Below are 26,962 nucleotides of genomic sequence, written 5' to 3'. Positions count from 1 at the left end.
AGAGTGCATATCACCTTTCTAGAACAATTTATCTTACAAATGTCTTAACTTTTTATTGACAGGAACTTGACTATTGAGTATGGCCAAGCTCCTGCCTGTGATAAAAGAGTGACACGTTCTGCAATGGTCAGTTCAAATCCCAGACCACAGCCTGCCCCAGCATGAAGTGTTTCCAGGGAGAAGAACCACAAACCTCTATATTGGCCATGTTCCCCCTGCCTGGGGGGCAGTAACCCAAAGACCAGTTGGGGGTTTTTTTTAGGTGCGTTGGTTTTGTTTTCCTAAAGCTCACCCCCAGTATTTTTTCACTCAGTGAAAACAGATTCATTCAATTAAGCTCTCTAGAGACACTCCTTGGAACTCCAGTGAGTAATAATTAAAAAAAACAATTTACCTACAGTCCTAGCATACCTTCAGCATAAAAGATAGTAAGCAAAAAACTGAGAAGTGCCTTTTCTCTAAGTTCTCCTGGACTCCCACCTTATATGGAAAATGACACGCATTGCCCATGACCAAGGAACTTTCAACTAAGCATTACAGAAATCATAAACTGTTCTATCAAAAATGCTAAACAGGTAATTCATTTCATAATCACTTACACAAACATCACATTAGAACAAGATTTCTGAGGAAATAAATGATGTAATAAAGTCAGGTTCAATAAAATCATGGTGATACCCCTTCACGGCTAAACATAATGTCCTTGTCATCAAGAAATGAAAAATTACTGGTATACACATTATGCTGTATTGAAGGACTTGAGACTTTTGCCAAAGAGAAACCTGAAATGAATCTTGGTTGGATTAGCAATACTTGAATTTTTTAGGCCTTAACATTACTGTGTTACTTCCTCCCTGTATTTGCTGTACAGGAGCATCCATTTCAATTATTCAAAGAGCATCATGTTCTCAGTTATCACCACCATCATTACATACAACTGTGAACATGTATAACGATAACAGAAAAGCACACAACTTTTCCAGAATTCTATCCCTGACAAAAACTCCCTATCCAAGACTACTTTTTTCATTCAGCAAAAAAGGATGCACTCAATGAAATGCTATTAGACTAGTAAACCCCTTAAGTGTCCGTTTTTTGCTCAAGTGTTAAAATACCAGGTAATATTCCAGTGTTGTATAAGTGCAGAGGGAAGATTTTATTAAATAATTATTTTTGTAAAGGCTGAAAAATAAAACCAGATTTTTGTCATTGTTAAACACATACATATTTACAAAATACATGCATCTTGTTCTCTGTGGATGTATCACAGAATTTAGCCTGAGATGGGGTCCTTTGATTGAGAATCCATACAAAAACACCATTAAAGTTGGTTTTAATCAACTCCGTGGAGTACAGAAGTCCAAAGAAAAACAAGAGAGCCTTGAAGACATACATTCCCCAAATGCAGCTGAAAGCCCACTCCCTCGACAAGCCATGTTTTGGGAGGTGTACAGACATGCTTCCTTGGCCAGTGCTGGGCAATGGGGCATTCGTGGAGCCATGACCTCAGACTTCTCAACCCTGCTGCCCAGGGACAGTTGTGCCGTTTCAGCTTTTATATCAGTGAAAGAAACCAAGAGCGGGGTCAGCATCCTTACACTGAATAGGGAGCTTCTGGAGGCCACAAGAGTTGGAGGAACATCCCTTCATCCTCAGTGCACCAGCCTTCGGCAGAACCTGCAGACAGCTGCAGCCAGGCAACGCACCCATTGCCTTTGCACCCCCCCACCACAGGGGTGTCACTCGTGGAAGGTGGAAGGCTCCGACAACCCCCACATTTAGTTTTGTGGGGCACTAAAGGCTCAGGGGGAAATCTCAAGGCCTTAAGCAAGATCCACTGTTCCAAAAGGGTAGCTGGATGCCCCACTTGAGCTATTTAACACCTTATAAACACATCTGTGTTTAGCAACTGAGCTTTTTGATATTTGATAATTTTAACAGGCTACATTCTGAGCCCAGCAGCAAAGATAAGGGAGATCAGCATTAGTTGCTTCGAGGGAAGGCAAAAGAGCAGCAAGATATATTCTTGTACATTTCTTATGCATATTTTTGGGAGTTATACAACTTTAGTTTTGCAAAGCAATTTTCTGACTTTCACTGACAAACAAATCTGATCTGAAAAATCTTACATCAGCAGGGTTGGTTTGCAGATGTTATTTGCACCATTTATTTATCAAAAATAACTAGAAAATGTTTTTAAAACATCATTCCAGACTGTACAAATAGGAATGTGACATGGGCTGTCTGTTTTACTTATACTGTTTTACTGCTTCATATTCTGAGCAAACAGAGAGGCTATTTTCCCCAGGGGTTCAGGAGGGCATACTACTTCATTTCTGCAGAAAATTGTTTCTCTGGATTTCAATCTTTTTAGCTAGATATGACAAAATATAATATCAAGAACACTTATGCTTTTTATCAGCTCTATTTTCAAAGCATAAATAATAGATCAGTATACATTTAAGTCAGGTGACCAAGTCTTATTTTCAGAAATCAAATAAGCATTTTGCAATTTTTAAATGATGCTGTACATTTTCACTATAGTACCATTATGCCTTTAAAATGCTTTCAAAAGATCAATTTATAAGCATGGAGCAATTCTGAAGATATTTCACTAGTGTTAATAATACCTCACTCAGGTGGCATTCAATTTTCTGAATCCTTGGGTTAATGAGGCAAATAAATCAAAATTAAATTGGCCTTGAAAAAAAAATCAAACCAAATTGCATCTATCACATTATACATCCTGAGACACCTTCAGTACTGTTCACAATGGCTAACAATATTCCAGCTCTCAGAACCATTACACTTACTCATTACACAATCTGAGATTTTAAAATCAAATAGATCACACTTCATGACCAGATGAACATAACGCCTTATAATATATCAGGGGTATTCACAATAAGTTGCATACAGTCTTAGTTGAGTAATTTCCATTAAGTGTCCCTAAATTTCAGCTGCCCGCCATTTGTTCAATAATCTAACAAACTCTTTCCGGGCGGATTTCACCATTGCAAACCGGAAAGTTTTAAGATAAGCCTCAAAAAGAAAATACATTCTGCAACCAGGCTGCCACTCACCATCTCTTTAAAAAAAGCCCCAGCACCACACAGCTGTAGCCAAACAGCTGAAACTAAAAAAATCCTTGCATTTTGGAAAAATAAATACTTCTAGTCATATTGCTGTAGTAGGAATGGTGGGGGAAAAAAATATTACCTTCGCTCCCTTCTCTGAAATACAAGAGACAGGAAATATTTTCCAGATACTATAAGAGGGATTCTACTGTTGGGGAATACCAGTGTTGTCAGTTCTTTAAAAAATGGTTAGTAATATACAATACAGAGAAGAACTAAAGATGCCTAAGTTGTTACCAGGAGTAATAAATACAGCATGAGCAAACACCAATCAACAAATACCAACATGCAACACCACAGTGTTTGCCCTTGTTTTGCTGTTGTTACTTGTAGCACGGTAACAAATGCACTTTACTGAATCAGCTACTTGCACAAGGGCATCTTGCATCATAAGGAACTTCCTCCAATCACAGAGCCCCAGTTAAAAACAAACTTCCACACTGAGCTGTTGTAACCACCTGCATCTGCTAAGTCAGCAGCACAACTCAAGATTTCCATAGACATACTATTGACACTTTTTAATGGAAAACGCTGCACAAAAGTAGGTTGGGTACTTTGTCCGAACTTAGTACTATTAACATCTAAAATTAAGGAAAACATGCAAAAAAGCTTGAGGGCGGGGTTTTTTTTTTTTGAAGTAGTTAAGACCCCAAGTGCCCTTACATGGCACACGTTGAAAGCAACATGGAACAGCACAAAAACATGTTTGCACAATATCCTCAGGCAGTGCCTTCTTTAGAACCGTTTCATAGAATCATTTTGGTTGGAAGAGACTCTCAGGATCATCAAGTCCAACCACAACCTAACTCCAGCACTAAACCATGTCCCTAAAGCCTTGTGGCTTTGCAAAATAGTTTGTATTGCCAAGAGCTTGATTAGGAGTAATTTATGTGATGATTTAACATACTCGTTCTGCTTTTCCACCCAGAGAACAAATGACACCACAGAGAGTCAAGAATGTTCTAACTGTTGCTAGAAAAGTAGTGAGAAAATCTGTTTGAGAGACCCATTTTGATGGAACTTTCATCACAAAAGTTATCAGGCTTATTAGCAATCTACAACTACTGTGTACATACTGCAAAGGAGCAATCTCCACAGCCACAAGTTAGATAGAGAAAGCTACTCTACAGAACGCACCCACCCCTCTGCCCATGGCGGATTTGGGGGAGAGACGCTCCATTCAGTCTCCAGCCCACATCTGCCTCCTGCACCAGGGTCCCAGTACAGCCAAACGTTATGGGGGACTAGGGGTTCAGATTTTTAACAGCTTACAGAAAACCAATCCAAAAGGTGTTGATTTCACCTCAATATAAAACAAATTAAGCATTTTCCCAGCTTCTGAATTAAAGTTCAGTGCCTAACTCCAGCACACCAATACCACTCAGCACTCGGTGGCCAAGGAAGTGGATATTTTAGAAGTTCTAATTCAAGTTATTCTTTCGAGTTTTGGCTGTGACAGACAGCATTGATAGAAAGTCACCATTCAATGGTTACTCAATTGCTTGCTCAGAATGATACAGTAATTTTATTCTGATTTTTAGTCCACAGAACAGAAGCCGCAGCTGCTATCAGTCCTCTCGAGGCTTTATGCTCTTTGGCAAGGAGTATTGATTTGTGTTTTTATAGCACCTACCAGGTAGTGCTTGTGCACTATCATTACCCAAATAATTTATAACAGGTGAGGACGAAGGCTTGGAAACTAAACCAAAGGTATCTTGATCTGCTCAGGAAAAGATGAAACATTGCTGAAGCAGCTAAAACAGCCTTTTAAATCAATACGTGGTGCAGGTCTGAGAAACTCTCATACATTCTGAAAGGCACTTAAAAGCAGGTAAACTTGCATTATCATCATGCAAGTAACCAACTCTTTCAAGTATTATCATGGGAGCAACACGAACACAGTGACACATCAACTGCTTGAAGGATCAGACTTTAGCCATAAATCAGAATATGAAACAGATTACATTAGAACACAAGAAAAAGGGTTAAAGAAACTCTCCCAGAAAAAAAGCACTGTAAAAGAAGCCACTTTTCTAGCACTGAAGCAATGTTAATTTAAAAGCCACGATTCATCTGAAAAATATTCACCTGTAAATCAAAAAGTCCCCAAAGATTAATTTCTGCATTTACACTATTTGCAAAGTATATTTAACTTATAGGCATCCTTTTTTTCCTGAAATAATTGCTTACAAGATGAGAACTAAAACACAATCTCGAGTGTAGTAAAGGTAATTGCTGCACTTACTGCTCATGTCATGTTGATGTATTACTACGTATCAAAGGTCACAGTTCTGTACTCATACATTATCAAATTTGAAAGAGCAATATTCAATTCCGACCAACCTTTAAACTGCCCAGAATGTGTGCGAAAATGGATGTCGGGCTAACTCGGGTTTTTAAAAAAAATGAACCCATGTTTCGGAAGCTGAGGGGTCAATCAAGCCAGACTGACAGGGTTAGGTGTCACTTCTGTGCATCTGATAGTCTCTTAGATTATCAATGAGGTGCAGTACACTGATCACAAGCTAAAGCAGCTGTACTAATGAAAATGAAACAGTCTGAAAAAATTAGGTAGCACAGGCTTGTGACAGAGGGCAGTACCTTGTGGACAATAATGCAGGAATAAGGACATAAATCACCATTTAGATACAATAAAACCTGCAATACCCACCCTGACATGTATGTGTCTGCAGAATGGCAGGTCAAAAATCAGCATCTTCAGAACTCCACAGTCTCCCCTGAAGTTGTCACACAATGTTTTTATACTGAGCCAAGGCCGGTTTTCCATGCCTCCACTTCACCGCGCACACAGAGCTCTGCAGCCGCATGCCAGGCTGCCCTTTGCAGCTGGGCAGCCGGCTGCTCGCGCCAGGAGCTCTCACAACTGGGTGTAGCACAGATAAATGGGTCTTATCAGAACCTACTCAGCCTTGAACAACTTTCTTTTCCTACATATGCCAGTCCAGCTGGGGGACAGGGGCTGCACTGAGGAAGCTGGGACACCCTCAGCTTTGTTTTAGTAACATACGTGCTCCTTTAAAAAAAAAAAAAAAAAAAAAGAACACAAAAAACAACAACAACAAAAAAAAAAACTACAACAAAACAAAAAAAACCAAACAAAAACAAAAAACAAACCCACACTAAGAAATCCAAGTTGACTGAGTACAGCCAGCACAGAATGAACTACTAATCAGAATTATCACTCTAAAACTGTAAATCACTGCTATGCAAAGAGCAACCTGACTCTTATCCCAGCCATCGTCATAATTCAGATCACACGAATATTCAATAGCTTTTTCAGAATCAGGTTTTTCCTCAAGAAATACACAGCAAAAGCAGCATATATTCAACCAACCACCTATATAATGTAATTTCATACTCTTTAACATCTGCTTCATTTGGTAAAACACCATATTTCAAAAGGGAAGCACAAGTTTAAATATTTTCTCAATTACAAGCAGAAAATTTAAGACAGACATTCCACGAAGCCTATTAGACCCTAAAAATTAATACTAATTAATGCATTGCATTGATTTTAATGGACTTTCAATTGCAGGTGATGTAACTACTGGTCAATGCCACAGCTAGGATTAAAATAATACTTCTGATTAAAGATACTACTTACAGTACATAAACACACATGCCTTTTACTAATGCAACAACAAGGCTATTACAACAGTAAGAACTTAAACTATAAATATACAGGATCTCCTGTTTAAATAGAAGCTCAATATACAAAATATACAAGTTCAAACATTCCTTAAGAATTATCAACTTTCATATTTCTTCTAAAACATCATTTAAAACACTTTTCTTAAAATGAATTTTCTTGGTGTTTTTTTGTAAAATGATTTTCTTTGTGTGCTGAACAAGTCAAAATTAAGTTTCGTCAACGGAGTAGAACTCCTTGAAGTGATGCAAGGAATTAGAGGGCAGACCATTTCAGAAGAGCTAGAAGGTCTCTGTTGCTTGAGTTTTCTACAAATCCAGCATCTCTATTTTCATTTAGGCAGCAAAATTGAGAGAGAAAAAGAGAAAGAATTATTTCAATATAAGTTACAAGTTTAGAGATGAATTCGAATTTACAAATTGAACACCCAAAATTGCCAGATCTCCAGTATCTGTACCCCTTGTTTTCTCCTATATCCGATTATTTCAGGATTTTGCTGCATGTATTTCTCTCTGGCAATTGCAATCTCCCTTTCGTAAATTATTTTTGTCACACAATAAAAGGAGAATACATGATTTCACAGTGGCCAAGGCTTATGAAGCCCTCCTGAAAAACATTAGTAGTTGTTTACTGAGAACCCTAGCGGTGCAACACCAGGTACATGTAGGGGGCAGTCCTGAAGTAGATTTACTCCCACAGCAACTACACTGAGAAAAAAACAGTATTACAAGAATCAGTCAGGACCCTCCCCCTTCTATGCAAAAGTTAAGACAGGATCAAAGGATTATATTACGATTCAGTGATTTAAATGTTTCACTGTTGCCAAGTTAGATAATCTATCATGAATCTTAGAAGCATTTGCTTTAATCTCAAAACCCCATGGTTTGGGAGCAAACTATTAAAACCCTTCTCTCTATCCTGCCCATCATATACCTCTCTAGGTCTTATTCTTCTTGCAGAGAAAGATTGAATATGACCTGACAGGACCCCAGAGAGGTTCGCAAATCAAAAGCAATGGTGAAGATAGGTCAAATTCCTTGAGACTTAGAATCTTAAGGAACAACACTTTTTTTTTAATGCTGAAGTGTAGCAGTTCCTATTGTTAATCACTATTGTAACTTATTCTGTTGTGTACACAACCCTCTAGTAAAGAGCAAGTGCTAAGAAACTCCCACCTACTCAGGGTACCATTCTTTTCCTCCAAAAAGCCAGAATCCAAAGCACGAAGTACACATAATTTCACAGTACTACTAGACACAATCTCAAGTATGGCACACTTCTGATGGAAGTTTACAGTTTGTCCTCTGACAGAAGCTTTGGTGCATTACTACGCACCAAGAGCAGGAAGCCAATAGCACTGTGCCAATCAGCCCCAGGAACATCAGCATTAGAAGAGTCAGTTTTAATTCCTCACCTTCATCACCCTTCACAAACTTGAGACTTGTGAGCTCTGCCTAAAGACCACACACTGGAAGAGAGGAGTACTGACACAGATGAGTAATTAACAGTTTCAAACACGCTTTCCTTTGAGTGAACCAAAACTTTCTGAAAACAGCCAAAAATCTCTTCCATGAACTATCACACAGGTCTTGTTGTTTAATACATTATTAAATGAAAAGAGGAACGGTGCACACCATTAGAAAGCACCCTTTGGTCACAAAGCCATCTCCTATTGCCCTCTTGTTCTCAAACTTCGTTTTAGACCTAAAGCCTCCGGCAAGTCTATTTGTTCAAATTACTAGGAACTTTCAAACTTCCAGTCTGAGTTTATTCCTGGAAAACTTACTCTTTCTAGTGTTTATGCACTTGATGTATTTGTAGCCTTTTTTAAAATTAGCTTGTATTAGGGATGTGTGTTCTATATAGTCTCCTATACACTACAAACATATATGTGAAACTGCAGAGGCTCACTACACCAGAAATCTGGACAGGTTTCCATTTATCAATACAGGAAGTAACTGAAACATGAGATCTTAGGCACTAACTTCTAATAATGTGACTGGACAGGAAAGATCACCTTACAGACATTGGGCAAAAAAAGAAACAATCCGCAAGCCATGGAAGGAAACAAGAGCCTAAACATTTTGCTTGAGAACATCCAATGAACTGGTCAATTGATTGTTTGCCAATAAAGATGCAAAATGAACCTTCAAGGTGGTTGTTCTAGTGAAACATTCACAGGGAGGCCAATCCTTACCCCGTGGATGCTCTTTCTCACTCTGGAAAACCTACCAAAACCTCACTCCGGAAGCAGCTTATTTAGAACTTCTTTGCATCCAGTACTCTTGTATTGAAAATGTTTAGACTTTATGAAGATTAAGACTTTTGAAGTTTTTAATAGCAGACAACTATTTTATAGTGAACAGTTTCTTCCAGCTTACTCACTCATCCATCACCACAGATCCACAAGTGCATGTTTTACTAAGTTCAGAACCATGCACCAGAGAAGTGTTTCTCCTAGCCTTCAAAGGTTAATACGGTTATAAAAATTAATTACTGCTACAGTTTCACTAACCCTAGAAGTAGAAATGAATGTCTGAGTTTTTATGTTTAAATAAAAATGAAGAGAGCAACTTTGCTATCATCATCTGTAGTAACCGCTAGACAGTCTTATTCTACCAAGTTGTCATCTGTTTATTCTGAAACTAATTCTAAAAAGCAAACAAGTTTCTCCAGTATGTCAATTGCATCCTTATTATTTCTGACATAAGAACATGATATTCACCTGGGGTACATACTGCCATGTAGTAGTAGCTAAACCCTGCTACATTTTCTGAAAAATCTTTTCAAGCTCTTCTTTAATTCTTGATTAGGACTCCATTCTGACAGACAAAACCACTCTCTCTTACCTTCCCCAGTCTGTTATTCTTTTCTTTAAATACTTACAGTGGCTTCTACTCATCTTGTTCTTGACTTCAAGGCAACCATAGGCACCCCTAGTTACATGCTTTTTATAACCTCTTGACCAGTCCCTGGAGTTGCCAGCATCCGCACCATCTTCATTTGCCTTTCCTTGTGAGCTTCTGTTTTTGCTGTGCGTAGGCTAAACAGCTGTCCCAAGACAAACCATCTCCATGCCAAGATTCCACTAAATTATCTATTTCTGTCAAAATGTCCAAGGGTAATCAATTGTATTCTCCTTTAGAGTAAGTATTAGAATTTGAATTAACATTCCCTCATTTCCCTGTTCTGCAGGCTTCTTAGTAAAACTTAAATTTGACCAACTGACTCATTTCAATTTATTTTGAACTAGAACACTCATTTGTCTTTCATGGCAGATTTTACATAGCCCAGATAATTCCCCCCAATACATAAACTACAGTTAAATAAAAGGACATCTCTGCAACTACAATATTTCAGAAGCAATAAAAACACTGCACCAACAGGCTTGCCAAGTATTACTTTACTACCCCACTCAATTTCGCTTTTCATCCAAGCCACGGGAAGAAAGAGATCTTGTATAAAATCTAAGTAGTGAAATTTTCACAGGACCAGGCTTTTCAGTACTTTTGAAAAAAATTAAGATTCAAGTACATACTGCAAAGTCAACAAAACATGGAACCACAGCATTTGATGTATTTTTCCCCCTACTTCCTTCCATCTTCTCATCTTTTGAGAGCCAGTCTGCAATTGAATTAAATATCACTGAAAACTGCTGTACCTTTTTGTTCCATGAACTTCTACTTTGAAGTTTTTTGGTGTTACAAAGACATGACTAAGTGTGGCTACTGCTGTTCATTGGCAGGTATTTTTGGATTTCGATCCAGTTCCCATTGGACAGGCACCTTTTACTACTGCCACACTTGCGGCAGACAGAAAAACCAAGAAGCAACTGCTGCCGAAACAGAATCTTCTCCTCACATTCATATCAGGACTGGGGACACATACTTGGCAGAAGTGACATGCGAACACTTACTGTAAATCGAGGAAAGCCTGGAGTCTATTACTATCATATGTATCTCCCTGAGCCTGAATTCATGTATAGATTAACTAACCCTCTACCCTCATTTACTGTAGCTGCTTTAAAATCGTGAAAAATCATAAAGTTAAAAATAGATCTTTCTCTACCAAAATACCAGGATATCCTTAACATCTTTTTCCAGCCTTCTGAAGCAATTAAGGGGAACAACTTCTTAGACACTTTTTTTACTGACAAAGTCTTTCAGGAGAACTCTATCATGTGCTTAAAATTCACTTATTCTTCCCCACCTCAAAAATTCTAGGTAGTCTTAGATCTCATAAAGCTAGGTTTTCATGTTTTAATAAGTATTTGTTTTCAAATCAGGTTGACTGTCTCTACTTGATCCAGTGACATATTAAACCAAAAGTAGCAGCTTGTCACAGGAATGATTGATAATGTCACATTTAAGAATGTCAGAACAAATAATGCTTTCCCTTTCCCCCATCCCATACCACATACTCAGTCTCTTTCCAAAAAAAAACCACACCACACACACACAGAAACACAAAAAACAGATTCCCAACGACCTAAGCAGCATCAGTTTCCTTGACAAAAGCAGGACTACAGAAAATAGGCATCTTCCAGACTAACAAAAAAATTTTAATATACAGCTCCAATATCAACAGATTATTTTGGAAAATAAGCTGGGGTCCTGGCGGACAAGCAGCTCAATGAGTGAACAGTGTGTTGCTGCAGCAAAGAAAGCCAACAGGGTGCTGGGTTGCCTCAACAAGGGCACCACCGGCAGAGACAAAGTCGTCATTATCCCACTCCATTCAGCACTTATCAGGCCACACCTGAATTACTGTGTTCAGGTTTGGTCCCCACTACACAAAAAGGTGTGGACAGGCCAGAGAGGGTCCAGAGAAAGGCCACAAAGATGGTGAAGGAGTCACATGGAACACACAAGGGTTAATGGGTAGAAGTTACTCCTGGGAAGATTCCAATTGGACACAAGAGGAAAAATTTTTCGCTATGAGAACAATCAGACATTGGAATAATCTCCCCAGGGAACTGGTGGATTCCCCAACAGTGGACACTTTTTAAGATTCAGCTACACAGGGTGCTGGGCCATCTTGTCTAGATGACATTTTTGCCAAGAAAGATTGGACCAGATGATCCTTGAGGTTCATTCCAACCTGGTATTCTATGATCCTATTATTTTCTCAGTCAGTTCAATAGATATTATACGCATCACAGCTCAGTGGTTGTTTGTCATGGGAAGAACCTAAAATTACTCTAAAAAAGACTGACACTTAAGACACAAATTTTTAAAAGTAAATACTACATGGGCATAGAGTAATCTTACTGTCACTTCAGACGTTAATTCATGCATTCGTATCCCACACGAGGGATCAAAACATCAAATTCCACTTGGTTTTAGTGCTTATAATGTAAGAACATTCAACAACTTACTGTGCTGAATTACTGAATTAGTGAGGTCCAAAATATAATGTGGAGATTAACATCTGAAAGTCTTACAAGATAATGAGTAAGCTTTGTCACCTTTCAGGAAAAATTATTGCTGTTTTAAAGTTCTGGAATATAAAATACACTATCTTAAAATATTAAAGAACGTATTCCCTTATCACTTTGTACCCTGTACTTTTCTCATACCGTAAGATATGTTTGGAAAAGGGACTGTTTGCTTTCTATACCCAACTAAGATAGTCACAAGATGGTTGCCTGGTTTTACTAGTTCTTTATATAAAATACAGCCAAACACCTACAAGTACTCCTTTAATCACATGCCTGCATTCTGTCTATTAAGACTACTAATTAAAATACGAATTACAATTTAGTTAGTGAACCAGAAAAAAATTTCCTCATTTATCTAAATACAGACCAAACTTGGTTCTGACTGATGTAAGGGTTGAGCTTCTATACTCACCCCAAAGAACCAGAAAATAAAGCATCTATTTGGAAAGGAAAATTAATCATCACTGTTCACATAATTATGTCTCATATAAAAATATGGATACTAAGGTCACATTTAGAAACATGTTTTTCACGTGGAGTGCTTTTGAGCTACTATGATTTAGCTTTTTCCTGCCTTTACACTGTAAAAACAGTTCACCTTGGAACAAACACAATGAATAAAAAAGTAGGTTTGAAGCTCCTCCTTCCCTCCATATAGCGATGTACACAGAGAACAGCACACAATAAGACTTTTATCAGAACTACTACTAAAGCAACCAAGTTACAAACGGTCAGCATTTATTTATTAAAAAAATCTGATTGATTTAGGTACCTCACTTCCAAGCACCAGAAGAATTCTAGTCCAGGTTCCCAACTTATATTTAACAGGAAACATAACATGTATCCTTAGCTTGAAAAGCTATACAATAAAAAAGTGCAGTTTCAGTAATCCAGCAGCAAATATTCGTTATAATTTTAATAATAAATAGTATCAACAGGTTTTAGGCACCATTAGGAAAGTCTTCTGGCAAATGCACATGCACTTCCCCTATTGATTAGGGATCTATTTCTGTCCTATCAGAGACACCTTAGTTACATATAGACGTGCTCCTTTTAAGGTGTCATATTCCTTCTGAACTTCCACAAAGTAACTGTAGAATAGCTGCATACAGCAGAACAGAAATTATCTTCAGTTTTAGGAACCACAAAGCAAGTACTGCTGCTAGATGTCTTTATTTTCCTTTAACAAAATACACAAAGGCACAAAATTCGTGTATATCTTGTCATTATTGTACAGGTATAAATAGTGCTTTGTATTCAAGTACAATCAAGTGCAGAGACTTTCTATATTTTATGTAAACACAAAACAGTTTTGTATGTATGTGCCTCTGGTTCATCTGCAATGCAAATACCAAAGGAGATGCCATTTATCTGAGTGCCATTTAACCAAATTCTATCAAAAAGTTAGACGATGAATAACATTAACACCACTGTAATGACACTTCCATACACTTGAGTCAAATGTCAGATGACACTTTAGCTTGTAAACCTCTGTGTTTTTAAAATGTACTCAGGTCACTTTAACAGGGAAGCATTAAAAAGTATCTTAAGTTCACCAGACCAAGCTTCCTAGGTCAGCTGCTGCCAGAAATTTCTCTGTATGTGTGACAGCTAAAAAGATGTCAAATTACAGGTCACCTTTAGCAAAGCTTATACTTTTAAATTTTTAAATATGCAAACTGAATGATGGCTACAACTGTTAGACTTCAACCAACTCTACATTCTGTGTGTTAACTATTTAAAGACACATGCTTAATTTACAATACCCACTTTTACATGTAGCTTTGACATACTGTGGCAGTTGAGGCAGTTTAAGCTCAAGCGAGATTTATAAGTTGTACCATTAAAAAAAGCTCACCTGAATAGTAACAACAGGCATGAACAAAGCTGAAAACTAGCTACAGAAGGCACTTGAAGTACTTTATTCTGCTTTCACTGAAGATTCTTCACTTTGTTCAGCCAAGATAGACTCCGAAATAGAGTCTTCAGTTGTTGAAAGGTTTTCTGCTTCTTCTTTTTCAACTTCTTCAGCTACCTTATCATTTAGCTGCTCAGGACTTCGTGCTTTATCATCTGTCTCACTTGTCTGAACGATCTGGGCTGTGTCTTCTTCAGATTCTGTGACAAGAAAAATTATAAAATAAACATTTGCAGAAATGAATAGGTAGCTAATATTCTTAAAAAGCAAACAAAACATTTTGCAGTCACACATACGTTTTGACTAGTCACTGCATGAAGTTCTCAACTGCTGAAAACTATTTTCCTAACAAGAGGGTGACAGGTAAAACCTGTAAAATTTAAGAATAAAATACTATAGAAAAGAGTTCAGACCCCACTATGAAAATATTATGTATTATTTGTATATGTTCACCCTCAACAGAACCTTTCTAAGCTTGTTAATTAATATGAGACAGTGTCAGAAATAAGACATGATGGTAATTCAGCTTCTTTGTCCTTGGTAATGGAAGTTTTACCAACTGTATAGCTTTTTCTGTAAGAGTTTAATCTGTACAGGGAACCTAAATGTTCTGTTTGGTGGAAACTAAACATGAGGAGCCAGATAACCAGAAAAAAAAAAAACACCACACACACCACTAGTTCTCAACATCTCAAAACAGCCAACAAAAATTACTGAGTGTTCTCAATCTTCCCACAGAAACTGTAGGAAGGAATATCTTTACTCTCAATTTGGGTTGAGGGTTTCTTTGATAATACGCATATTTTGAAGATCAGTGAAAAATATTTATCATAAGTACTACCCCTAAAGAAATTCTAGCTTCGAGACAGGATTTCAGTAGCGTATGAGAAATAAGAGACAGTTGCATTTTGAAGTAAGCATAAGCACTGAAAAACTGAATATTAAGTGTTGCACTAAATGACACAAAGGTACTGTAGAATGATACTATTGATGTTGGCTTATTTATTGACTGGTATTAGTCAATACTATACAGCATCGATGCACACTGTGAAGGCAAACAGTTTGCAAAACTGATGCAAAGTTACAGCTCAAAAAAACTAACCTTATCAAAAGTTTGTAATTTAATATTTATCAAAACATGTTTAGTGTCTCAAAGTAAAGTGACCGCTTGAGGCTAATATTGACAGAATTCAGGCAGGGCTGGAAGTTTTCGAACCATTGCTCTGCCTTCTGGTGTCACAACTGATGAGAGCAGCTGCTGCACAGCCCTGCCCAGCAGACCAGGTACAACTGCCACCTGTCACCAAGACCCCTCTTCCCACACACAGCTCCGCCTAGCTAGTTCCAGGCTCTGCCTCGGGCTGCTCAGTGCAGCCCAGCTTCTCCATTTCTTCCTCTGACTTGATCTTCTGTCTCAGCAAGTTTGCAGCCAACTTACCTCCTGATTCAGATTCCTTCCCTGTTTTCTCAGCCCTGGGCTGCTGAACACCTGCCCTGGCTTCTTGTTCCAAAATTTCTCTGGAATGTTCTGTCAGATGGTCCATCCTCCTATTTCTGCCCAAATTAATGTTCCCAGTTTCTTGCCAGAGTACTCCACTCTCCCTTCTTGCTCTTCAATTTCCATCTTGATCCCATCCCAGCCTGTGCTCAATCTTTATCTCCCAACTGTCAGTTTTCTTTCTGCATTTTTTCTTCAGCCTCAAATTCTATGAATAAGTTTGTGCCTTTTCCTGCTACAATCCCTCCACACTTGAGTTACATTCCTTCTTTATTGCTGCTGTTCAGGCTCAAGTCAAATAAAGTATAGGATGTGAAGAAGAGAAAACTCCATGCCCCCTCAACTCATTTGTAGCTTGTAGCATAGCCCAGCCATTACCTATTTACAGAGTTTCAGGCCTACAGTCCTCAACTGAATGATGCTCAGCACTCAGAAGTGAGCTACCCCTCTTATTGTTGCAGAGAATGTTTCACTGTGTAACCAATGAAATCACAGTACTGCATCACTATTAAATTAAATAGAAGATTTATTCCTGTGATGCAGGAATTAATAAAATATAGTATAAAATAATTGCACTAAAATATAGCTACTGTACTTTCAAGACCTTTAGGACAAGTTTTCTTCACTACTGCAGCTCCCCATTAGGGCAGAGTTTCACACAGTGCCATGTGTCTGAAATATCTTTAAGGAACATGTGCTTCACAGTAGTCTGTGTTCATGGCTTTGATATCACAAAGCAGTTGCAAAGCCTTTGAAAGAGAAGCCAAATAATAGCAGAGCATTTGATTGCTGTACCCTGTACCCTTTATGTCCCACCAAAAAGGCAAGCTGTGCTGTTCAGCAAAACTGAGCTGTCGTAGACTGGAAACATAATACATTTTTAAACAAAAAGAATTTGTTGACAAGTCATTAAACTCAAATTGAGTCGACCCATGTCTGCTTGAGAAATCATTGAATTCTAGCTGTATTAACTGAGGTAAGGAAAGAGCACAGCAGGCAGAAACTCACATCTTTAAAAAGAAAGAATAGCTTACAAAAAAATATAGCGGGTTCATGCTGTCCTATGAAAGTGGAACATATTTGGTAAAAAGGCAAGCCAAATCTTTGAAACAGAAAATGCCTCCAGTTCAGTCTGGGGTTTTTTCAGTTTTGGCTTGGTTTTTGGTTTGTAGGGGGTTTTTTGGTGGTTGTTTTTGTTTGGCCTTCTGGGGTTTTTTGGTGTTTTGGTTGGTTGGTTTTTAGGAGTTTTTTGGTTGTGTTTGTTTGTTTGTTTTACACCACTAAACTCAGACCATTCTGGCCAGAACAGATACTGAAGCTGATTTCTTAGTTCTTCGTCCTCAGCTAGTTTTATGCCTAGGTAAGGTTTCTGCTCCATCTATTATAACATTCCATTTAATGTAACACTTGCCCAAAGCCAAGCTCTGCTTCTGGTAGAACTCATCAATACACACACACTTGAAGTGGCCTTATTTCTGGAGGATGGTATTACTGTGAACCCTTCTGTTGAACAACCAACCAGGTTTCTGCATCTGCTTTTTAAATGGAAGTCATTTCAAACATACTAGCAGTTGCTGTATTCCAATAATCCTTAAAAAAGTGATAGAGCATTAAATCATAAATAAATAAAATATTTCATCAGGATGGTCGAGGAATTCCATAAAAATCTGGAGACAACACAGGAAGCTGTCTCCATAAAGTGCTGACTACCGTGGTAAAATCTGAAATTCAAAGAGATCTAATGAAGACGTCTGAACATCAGCACCAGATATTCACCATAAAACACTGAGGCAGTCAAATTTTGTTTCAACCTTTGAAACATTGCTAAATACCAAACCCGAGTCACGCAGCATAATGGTACCAAATATAGGCAAGGCGAAATTAACCAAGAGGATAAAAGTGGTTCCTGTTGGCTTTTTCAATATGATTCAAACATGAATACTTTTAAGAGAAGTACATAAGAGAAACAACTTGCCTTTTATGGCAAAAATATCAACATCAAGCCATTTAAGAAAAAGGTAAGAAAAGCACTGAAGTATATTGCTTCCTTCTGGTACTAAAATTTCCCAAGTTACTCTGCTGAACAGGGAAGCGTGATATTTGTGCCAGTAATCTGCATCAGGCTGACAGCTGATGACTCCATATTTCCAGAGGATTAAAAAAAATCCAAGGTTTGGTGCCAACAGCACTCCCCATAGCCATTCTTTAGATCTCTTATCCGCAGGAGTTACATGTAACATGCTTGTCACTGCATAAGCACAACTGAAAGAGATTCAGCTTCACGCTCTACTCATTAGTAAAAGTAGCTGACTGGTAAAAAAATATTTATAGCACTTCTGTATCACATTAGCTTGCAGTTTCGTTGAGCTATCCAGCTATGGTTTAAATGAGTTGCAGATAAGAGTTGGATCTCCCTGTGTTGTCAACACTGTGGTGAAGTTGGTTTCCTGATGTTAATGTTTGTCTACATCTGTAAGTGAAGATACTCTAACTCTTGCTCTGACAGCAGCTATATTACTGCAGTGAACAAAAGCCTTCCTCAGAGCTGTACCTCTAATGATAGCTCCATACTTTAAACTTACAAACAAATAATATGTCCATTTCTCAAACTTCAACTGCCTGTAAATCGTTATGTTTCAAATTAGGGTTCTGATGGAAAAAGTGATTTACTGAAAATGATATTTTCTCATTCATAAGAGACTTGTGGCAAGCCGCAGGCAGTTTGTGCACAGTGACAAACTGATAGGGGTAGCACTGGCATCTTCTACATCAACAAGACATTTCTCAGATAATAGTTATGCAAAATATTAACACATACTCTATTCTGGCTGCTTACTAATTATCAAAACAGAAGGGTTTGCATCATCTTGGAGATGAAATATTCAGAAAAGATCAGGCATTTAAGCTAGATAAAACCAAAAGTCACTATATACCAATTACTTATTTCTTATGCCTCTTCTGAAAAACTTCCACATACACTTCCTAGCAGGAAAAGAGAAATGAGGAACGAATCCCACAGTGGTTTTTGTCATCATTTTTAAATACAGCAGCACATTAATACAAGACCATACCAACAAAAAACAAGTAATTTTCAGTGTTAAAGTGGCAAAAATCATGTTTACTGCAATAAAACTATCCCGTTTTTATCCTGAAATAGTCGATAAAATTCTGCTTTCAAAAAAGCAAAAGTTATTTTGCAAATTTTTCACTCTTACATCTCAAATGCCTAACAAAAATCTCACACTAATTATTAAGGGTTTACATTTTTTATATCTATAAACTGACTAAGCAACTCAGACCCATTAAAGGCATAGTTTGATAAACATTTCCTTCAATGATAACACCAACTTAATTAGCACCCTCCTCTCCCAAAGCCCCTAAGAACCTGCAGTTACGGATAATACGCCAAAGCCCTTGAGGCACACGCCTCCAAGAGCTGAATATACGTCTTTAAGGGCTTCCCCATTCGATTCCCACAGAGGAAAATAAGCACAGTTTTGAAGTCGCCATTAACAGATTTTGTCTTATCTGTAAGAATCTTCTAACTTCTAAAGTAGCCAAGAAGCTACTAACCTACCCTGCATTCACTGAAAAGCTGATTAGATCATTTGAGGGCAAATGTTAAGCCTCATTTTCAAGCCAGTAATAGTGCTTCTAATGAAGTTTCCTGTGCACTATGGCACAGGAAAAGAAACCAAGTTTTCCTTATAATGTCCCCATATCAGACCCCACCCAGAGACGGCTACAGTTAGATGTGACTTCCCTACTTCTCTCATGGGGCCTCCTCATGCCAGAAAATAAAGGCCAATGCCCCTTTGTACTCCCTGATAAAGATAATCAAGCAGGAACATTCTGTCACACTCTGACAGCTGCCCACAGTTGGTGGGTTTCTAGCCCAAGTCTCAGGGCTGTACACTATTTGATGGCTTCCCCCCGCCGTGATCCCTGTTTAAACTAATGTAAAATCCCATCAAGTACTTAATAGCACATCTAACTGGAGATTCTCTGGTTTGAAATTATAATTTCTGGAGTCTTTTAAAGCACTGCATCTTCCTGTTGGCTGCACACCAGATGCCTACTGTATCTGCAGACTATAAAATGCCTCAAAAGGAACTATGTTAAATTAAAATTGACAATTTGTCTTTGAACTCTTTGATTTTTAAACAAGGCAGTTTTACTAGATTTTCCTGCCCTGAGGAAAACAGCAAAAGGAACAAAGGCAGAAATTCCAACACACCTCAATCAAATGACCTGCTGAACACAGTGAAAGTTAACCACTTCAGGACATATTCCCTTCTTAACTGTTTCTGTAATTTACAGTACTATTTTCTATCTGCTTATCAGTAACACTAGAGTAAAGTTTTGTTATGCCATCATTTGCATGAGACATACTGCCTAATATGAAGAAATTTTAGGGTTCAGGACAAAAGACAATAGTATCAACAACCTAAGCTAGAATGAGGGCCAAGAATAATTGAAAAAAACCACACCTGCATCTACTATGAAGTTAGAACAGAATACACTATCTCAGTTAGAAGGGACCAACAATCACCTACTCCAACTGCCTGACTAAAAGCTAAAGCACATTATCAAGGGCATTGTCAAAATGCCTCAACCACTGACAGTCTTGGAGCAACCACCACCTCTCCAGGAAGCCTATTCCAGTGTCTGAGTTCTTCAGTTCTTCCCATCTAGACAGAGAGCTGGATGACAGGGGGGCAGATTTCATTAGACATTAAAAAAGGAGCAGACTTCATGGGATTAGCACACACCTTCTGTCTGTTGAGTTTCCTGGGGCTTTTTCTCTCTAGGTTCTAGAGGCTCCGTTTCAGGCCGCAGTTCTGCAGATTGCTTTTTTTCAAAGCTGAAGTCTGGAAGTCGTGGAGCCTGAGGTCTAGTTTTTCTTGCAGGATTCAGGAAAAAGCAGTAGGCACATCTAAATGCTACACAAAAGCACACCCGGTAAGTAGCCTCACTAATTAATTTCACATTTCATCTTTATTCCTACATTGTATTCTGACTGTGCAAAATACTAAAACCCAGATAATTAAATAAGTGACTATCAGTATCTGATTACCTCTATCAAGTTTACATAAGCTGTTCCATATAGCTCCATTTTTAACTTTGGTACACATTTGCATCTTAAAAATCTGTTTGCTTTCAGCTCTGCTGCACTTATGAGTACTGCCCACCACTGTGAAAGATTTGACCACAAACAAAATCATGCAATTCAGTACAAGATGTCACATGGTGTTCTTCTGCTCTTTCCTACAAAATAATTAAGTTGACAGGTGATTTTTTTTTCCCTTTAAGATGCCACTTTCCTCACCCTTTGAGTAAGGGGATGCTACAGATTCTGCAAGGCATGTGTCAGTTTGCTTATTGAAGAGCACTCTGCTCCAGTGGTGCTTAATTAAGAAAAGGCAGTTTCATTCTGTAGAAGTAATGGATACCATTTTGCAATTAAATGCATATTTCCCCCCTCGAGACAATGGAGGAAGCGACAATTTCTTGCACAGCTGAATTGTGAACTCACTTGAGCTAAGATGACATATAGACTACGTATCTTTGGTTCCATAGGAAACATTCAGCTTCTTCTTACAATGCTGTATGCTTAAATTAAGTAAAATGAAAGAGAAGATTTATCTAAGATTGCCTCACTTCTTAAGCATCAGACTTACATTTGTGGTAGGAAGGAGGCAAAATAAAACATCTGTGTTCAATAAAGAGCTGTGTCTGTCTTAAGTTACTGTCAGCCATAAATTCACATATAGCCCCCCAGAGCTTGTTCCCACTCCTTTTCCAATACCTCCCCGAGATCTTCTTGCCAAAGGAAAATTTTGTTTAAGTTCTGGTAAAAGAGGCACACTTTAATGTCAGATAGTTTCTCAACATAAAACTCTTCCGAGAACCATTCATAGCCAGTAGCAATTCTCAGGGATGCATTGGAGGAGGCTTATTTCTATTGAACAGTTTTCTATACATAAAATCCTTGGCCTGAAGGATGCAATAAAGTACTTCTCCAGGTCTTGAGTGAACCTTAAGATACAGAGTAATAAGTTACCATAAAACTGTTCCCACATGAAGTGGCATTTCACAGTGTCGGTTAAGTACTTAACCGCAACCAAAATGAAGTATGATGAATGTTAGTTATGAAACATAAGCCAATTACTAAAGAGCCTACCACAAATGAGCTCTTACCTATGTATTCAAACTCCTCCTTCAAAGCCATACCATTGTGAGAAAAACATTGCTGACATATAAGGGCATACCTAGAAAACATGAATATATAATTACACACCTTTAAGCAATAACACACTGAAGTGAGATGCATTTTACCTTATATATCAACTAATAGCTTAGATATTTACTCTTAAAAGGTAGTTTCCACTGTGAAATTATCCCTTAAAGCAAAATAAATCTGTATATTAAATAGTAGTTTTTAAAGCTGGTTTAAAAACAGCAACATATTCTTAGCTACAATTTAAACCTCATGGTTCAATATACTTTTAATATCATCATTAGAAAATGACAGCCAAATTGAGTTTATATTTCATTAGAATACAGTCAATATGAAAAGTAACCATGATTAACACAGAAGTTCTGATACGTTTGGATCATCCTGAAGGCAATCTGAAAGCATTTACAATGGTACTAAAGCTCAAGTGCTAAGGTAATCAAGTTCGGTTTTTTAGTTCAAAATATAATTCATTGACTCACTTGAGCATAGATTCTTCTTTGTATAATTTCACATGGCTAATATCACCCAAAGTGGAAGTTAATTTTGTCAAAATGTTGCCATTTTTCCTACAAAGCTATTTCAGGTGAAGCACTGAGAAAGGGCCATTTCATTATGAAAATTTTGGACAAATAAATTTGTAATTCTTTTAACCTTGACACATCTGGCTTAAAAAAAAAGAAACACACACCACGCAGCTAAGAAGCTTCCTATCTCTTAAGTATTTAGGTATTTCCTTTAGCAACTTTTTACCTGTTCTGAGGACCATCGCCAACCAAGTATTCAATAACTCTATCCACAATTCCTCTTTCTCTAGGAAGAATAGGTCTTGCTAAAGGAGGGCCTGGAGGATGAAGACCTAGGAAGATATGAACCACATCAAAATTCTTTTTGACTGTATTATTATATATAACCTGATATTTCACTGTGTGTGCTACTGTAATAAAATAATGGCACCTACTTAATACATATGACCATTTTTCTTAATCCACTAGGAAAGCTGCTAGATTTTTAAACCCTCAATAGTTGAAAGTTCATCTTCTGCTCCTTTACCTTATAATCTTATTAAATCACCACTTTTACACCTTTGATAATGTAACTAAATTTATAATTTCTAAAGAACTTGAGGCATCAATAGTACCCACTGGTTTCTGTGTAATTACTATACTGCATGAGCATGCCCTCAAGTGTGCATTCAGTCTATACATTAAACCTGTCTAGCCATTTGGCATTTTGGTAATCCCATGTTTAATGGAAAGTTGGATACTTTCAGATTTTTGCTTAGTCAAAGAAGCCAGAAGGCCACTATTAAGATATCATTTTTCATATCCCACGTGTTTAACAAACTACTATCACAACAAAATTCCATTAAGAACAGGTAACAGCAATAGTTGGTACCACCTTTTTCATCTGTTTATCTATATCACAGTTAAAGTAGACCAGTGGCACAAACATGTCTTTCCACAATGTTTTATAACACTTGGTCTGCTGTACAAGACCACTGCAAGCTGCCAATTTCCATTTATGTAGCTTTGAGTTCTTAGATCTACCTTCCTTGCCACGCTTAAAACAGAAGATGCTTGGCACAATGAGCAAAACATGACTTGGCAAGAAATTAAGTCTGAGTGATTCAGATGTAGCCACTCAAATAATAAAGTATCTGAAACTTCTTCTAAAGGCCACACTCCTGGACAAGAAACATTTTACACAATCACAAGGAGGTATTAAGTTACAGTACTTTCAGCAAACAGGTACTGGACAGATAGTTTTGAATGTGAGTTAATTAAGTGAGCCCTTGCAGAGGGGAGAATTTTAAAATGTATTTCTGTAAGACCTTTATGAATTACATTCAAAGGCCACAAAAAAGGATGCCTGAGTGGGACAACAAACCAGTTGTTCTAGAACTCTGAAACTGGGACAAAGATGTCAGCTTCAAGCCACATGAAGACAAAATTATGACTCAGTTTAACCCAACAATATTACCTGTAATAATGCACAAGTCCTATTCAAGCTCAAGATAGTTAAGAAGGTTAGACAGAAAAAAAAAATCAAATAATATTAGCAGGTTTCATACTGAGTTGAACATATGGTAATGTGAGGCCACACAAAAATTAAGTATATTTAATTCTTATAAGGTAAAATTCTCAAGGCACAAAAAGTGACCAATGTTTTCTGAGGGAAAACTTCTGGCTTGTAGCTATTCTCGCTATATCCAGTAAAAAACAGATATACAAAAGATATGGCTTTAAATAAATGCTTTTAGGGACCACAGGTTCAGCCATCAATTCTCTTTTCAATTTGCTGCATGCTTTCAGTATTTTTCTTGGGAGGATACGTTTCAAAGAGGAAGCTAAAGGGTAAAACAACCTAAACTTACTGTCTCAAGATTCAAAAATTATTTTTAAAAAAATCCAAATAAAGGGCAACCAAGACAGTAAAGTTTGTTAGCAAGCTGAACTAATTCAGAAGCACATTTAATTAAAAGATACCATGAAAAGAAAACAGTGGACTTCAAGCTTCTCAGCAGACATAGCTTTCTTGTAGCACCACAGCTGGGGAGAGCACCAGGACCTGCCTCAAGTCACAACTTCCAACACAACTAGTACTCTCCATAAACAGATGAGTCTCTCTTCAGCAGAGACACACGGGCACAGACACCACAGACAAGTCTTACTATTTGATCAGCTGATCCAAGAAGGGCTCCAAGTTTAAATACAGCATTAAGCGTAACTGCCAGCAACTACCATCTCAAGTCGTCTACCTATTAAGCCTCACGGACTGGAGCAACAAAGGAAAAAGAGTGACTTGTGGCACAATGTGCTACATTGTGGTAAACCTCAGGCTTGAACACCATTCCCTATGGCAAACCTCAGGAACACTGTAGGAATCAAACACTTTCAGCAGTGCCCTCTCAAAGCGCTACACACAGTGCAAGACTAGTCTTGCCATTCAGGCAAGATGCATTTCCTGAAGCTTCACAAAAACCCTAAAGACTCAATACTTCCATTAAAAAAAGTGAATGGACAGTGTCCGACATAGGTGTGAAGATCTGGAGCATTGATATAATCTGCAATAAAATTAGAACTCTAGAATAATCTTGTGAATACCTGGCTAATACTCAAATGCATATTTAGTCCTATATTCAAAAGATCAAATTTTCATATAACCTATATGTCACCAATACATGAAAAGTTTCTAGAAGTCAAAAAACCCAAGGTAAAAATTAAATAAAGTTATCTAGAATGAAACATCACAACATTCTCTAAGAACTACTTCAATTATTTGCCTACTAATAACTCAAACCAACCATCTTGGTTCTCATGCTGTTATGGACACACATAATTAATATAAACATCAAAAGCAATCATTGTAGAAAGACTGGTCATTTCTGCAAAGTTGGCAAGCTCTCAACTACCTGCTGGTTATTAATTTTCAAACATATGGGAGCTCTGTGGTAATACACGTTAAATTGATTCTCCTCTACAAAATATACTATAACAAAAATGAATTATTAATCTTCTCTAGAGTAGAGATAATTAAGGCTATTCATATTTGTTGCAAGCCATGCATAAACTTAGATGCAATTATATTACTCTTATAGATACTGAATTAACATACTTTCACTACAGCTACATGGCTGAGATTTTATATGCCTGGAAGTTTTAGGGCAATTCAAGAGAAAGCAGGGCTTCCGCATTAACTGACAATTGCAGTGGCTTCTGTTGCTATCTACAACACAATAACATTTGGTCAAAGTATCAGTTATTAGGGAAAAATACATATGTGCCTATAAAGCATTATCACAAAAAACTACCCTAAAAATTTTAATTACTAGGCTTGTCAACTGTCCTTTCAAACAAGTCCATTTTTTTTTTAACTCTCTAAACCATTTCTGCAGTAAATGCTGAATTTCAACCAGCTTATTCAATGCACCCAAATCTTTCCCTAAGAATAAAACTATTATATAGCTGATATTATTCTATTATATAGCCATCTTATTAAACAAGAAGGAACATGTGATTTTAAACTCATTAAGGAATTTTCAGTAAGCAGATTTCAGTAAACGTGGTTTGTAACCAAACAAGTAATTTCCTGGTGCAAGGAGCTGATTTCTAGTACTTCAAGATAATCAAGACATTAAAAACCTGCCTTTGCAGTTCACTTCAGGGATAGAAAAAAAATTTAGCAGTTTCATAATGCAGGTAAACAATTACTAACAAAAAAATAAGGCTTAATGGACTCTGCAGAGAAGTGAGAGATCACAACTTTTCATGACAAGTTTATTCCACTACACTAAACACCACAAACAGGCATTTTAACATTCAACTGCCCAAGACCTTCCAATTACAAGGCAGGTGCCAATATATTATGTATAGTCCTACTTTTAGATTGTATAATGGAAGATAGTAAGCAAGGACATACAGTTTAAAAGTCTTAAGTAACTTAGGAACACATGGCAGAAAAAAATATTCTTGATCACTGTATAAGGAGCAAAGAATTACTCCACATTACAGTGATGCTCAAAAGATTCTTGGCAAGTTGCATCCCTTCTGCTTTCAAGACAGCATTTCATGTCCTTTCCTGCCTTGTGATCCAACTTACCAGACATTCTGCAACAAATGAAAGGCCTGGCACTAATCCATACACTGCTTTACCATCCGTGAGGAAAATGAGAACAAAGCCTCTCCTCAAAAAAATCTCAAGTTTTGCTATCGCTTCTATATTAAATAAAACATTAACTAAATTCTGAAGTTCATTCCATCTGAACACCAAGCCAGAAACCAAGGAAAAGGCATTTCTAAGATATTAAACCAAATTTTAAGGAGTACTCATTTCTACCAGATTTCAACTTGTTGCTAAACTTCTGACTCTTGTACCAAAATAAAAATGCAATTTTAGAAGGTCAGCTAAAACATAGCCAACTTTTCTGGTGTATTTGGTATTCTACACTTTAATCTATGACTACAGATTGCATGACTATACCTCCTAGAGTAAAAATTTAAATAAATGTCAAGATGCATGTTAAAAAAATATGTGCTGAGCTTAGTCAGAAACATGAAT

The 26,962-nt window shown here is 37.4% G+C and overlaps 1 protein-coding gene across 4 annotated transcripts in view; it reads right to left on the bottom strand.

Annotated features, from left to right (window-relative positions):
* LNPK (lunapark, ER junction formation factor) overlaps positions 1-26,962 on the bottom strand; it is a 60,052-nt gene that overhangs the window by 5,603 nt on the left and 27,487 nt on the right. For 3 of the 4 annotated variants that reach the window (XM_065637894.1, XM_065637896.1, XM_065637895.1), the window contains 4 exons: positions 22,655-22,760; positions 21,865-21,935; positions 20,436-20,606; positions 13,402-14,365 (listed from right to left, as the gene is read on the bottom strand). In XM_065637894.1, coding sequence (XP_065493966.1) covers positions 14,169-14,365; positions 20,436-20,606; positions 21,865-21,935; positions 22,655-22,760 — 545 coding nt within the window. In that variant the 3' untranslated portion in view covers positions 13,402-14,168. Of the gene's footprint in view, positions 1-13,401; positions 14,366-20,435; positions 20,607-21,864; positions 21,936-22,654; positions 22,761-26,962 lie in introns of those variants that run through there. The other variant, XR_010606395.1, reaches the window with a different exon arrangement.

Source organism: Caloenas nicobarica, chromosome 6 (genome assembly GCF_036013445.1).
Source record: "Caloenas nicobarica isolate bCalNic1 chromosome 6, bCalNic1.hap1, whole genome shotgun sequence".
In the NCBI taxonomy this organism is placed as follows: domain Eukaryota; kingdom Metazoa; phylum Chordata; class Aves; order Columbiformes; family Columbidae; genus Caloenas; species Caloenas nicobarica.
Note: the sequence above shows the minus strand (reverse complement) of the source record. Positions and strands in the feature narration are given on the sequence as shown.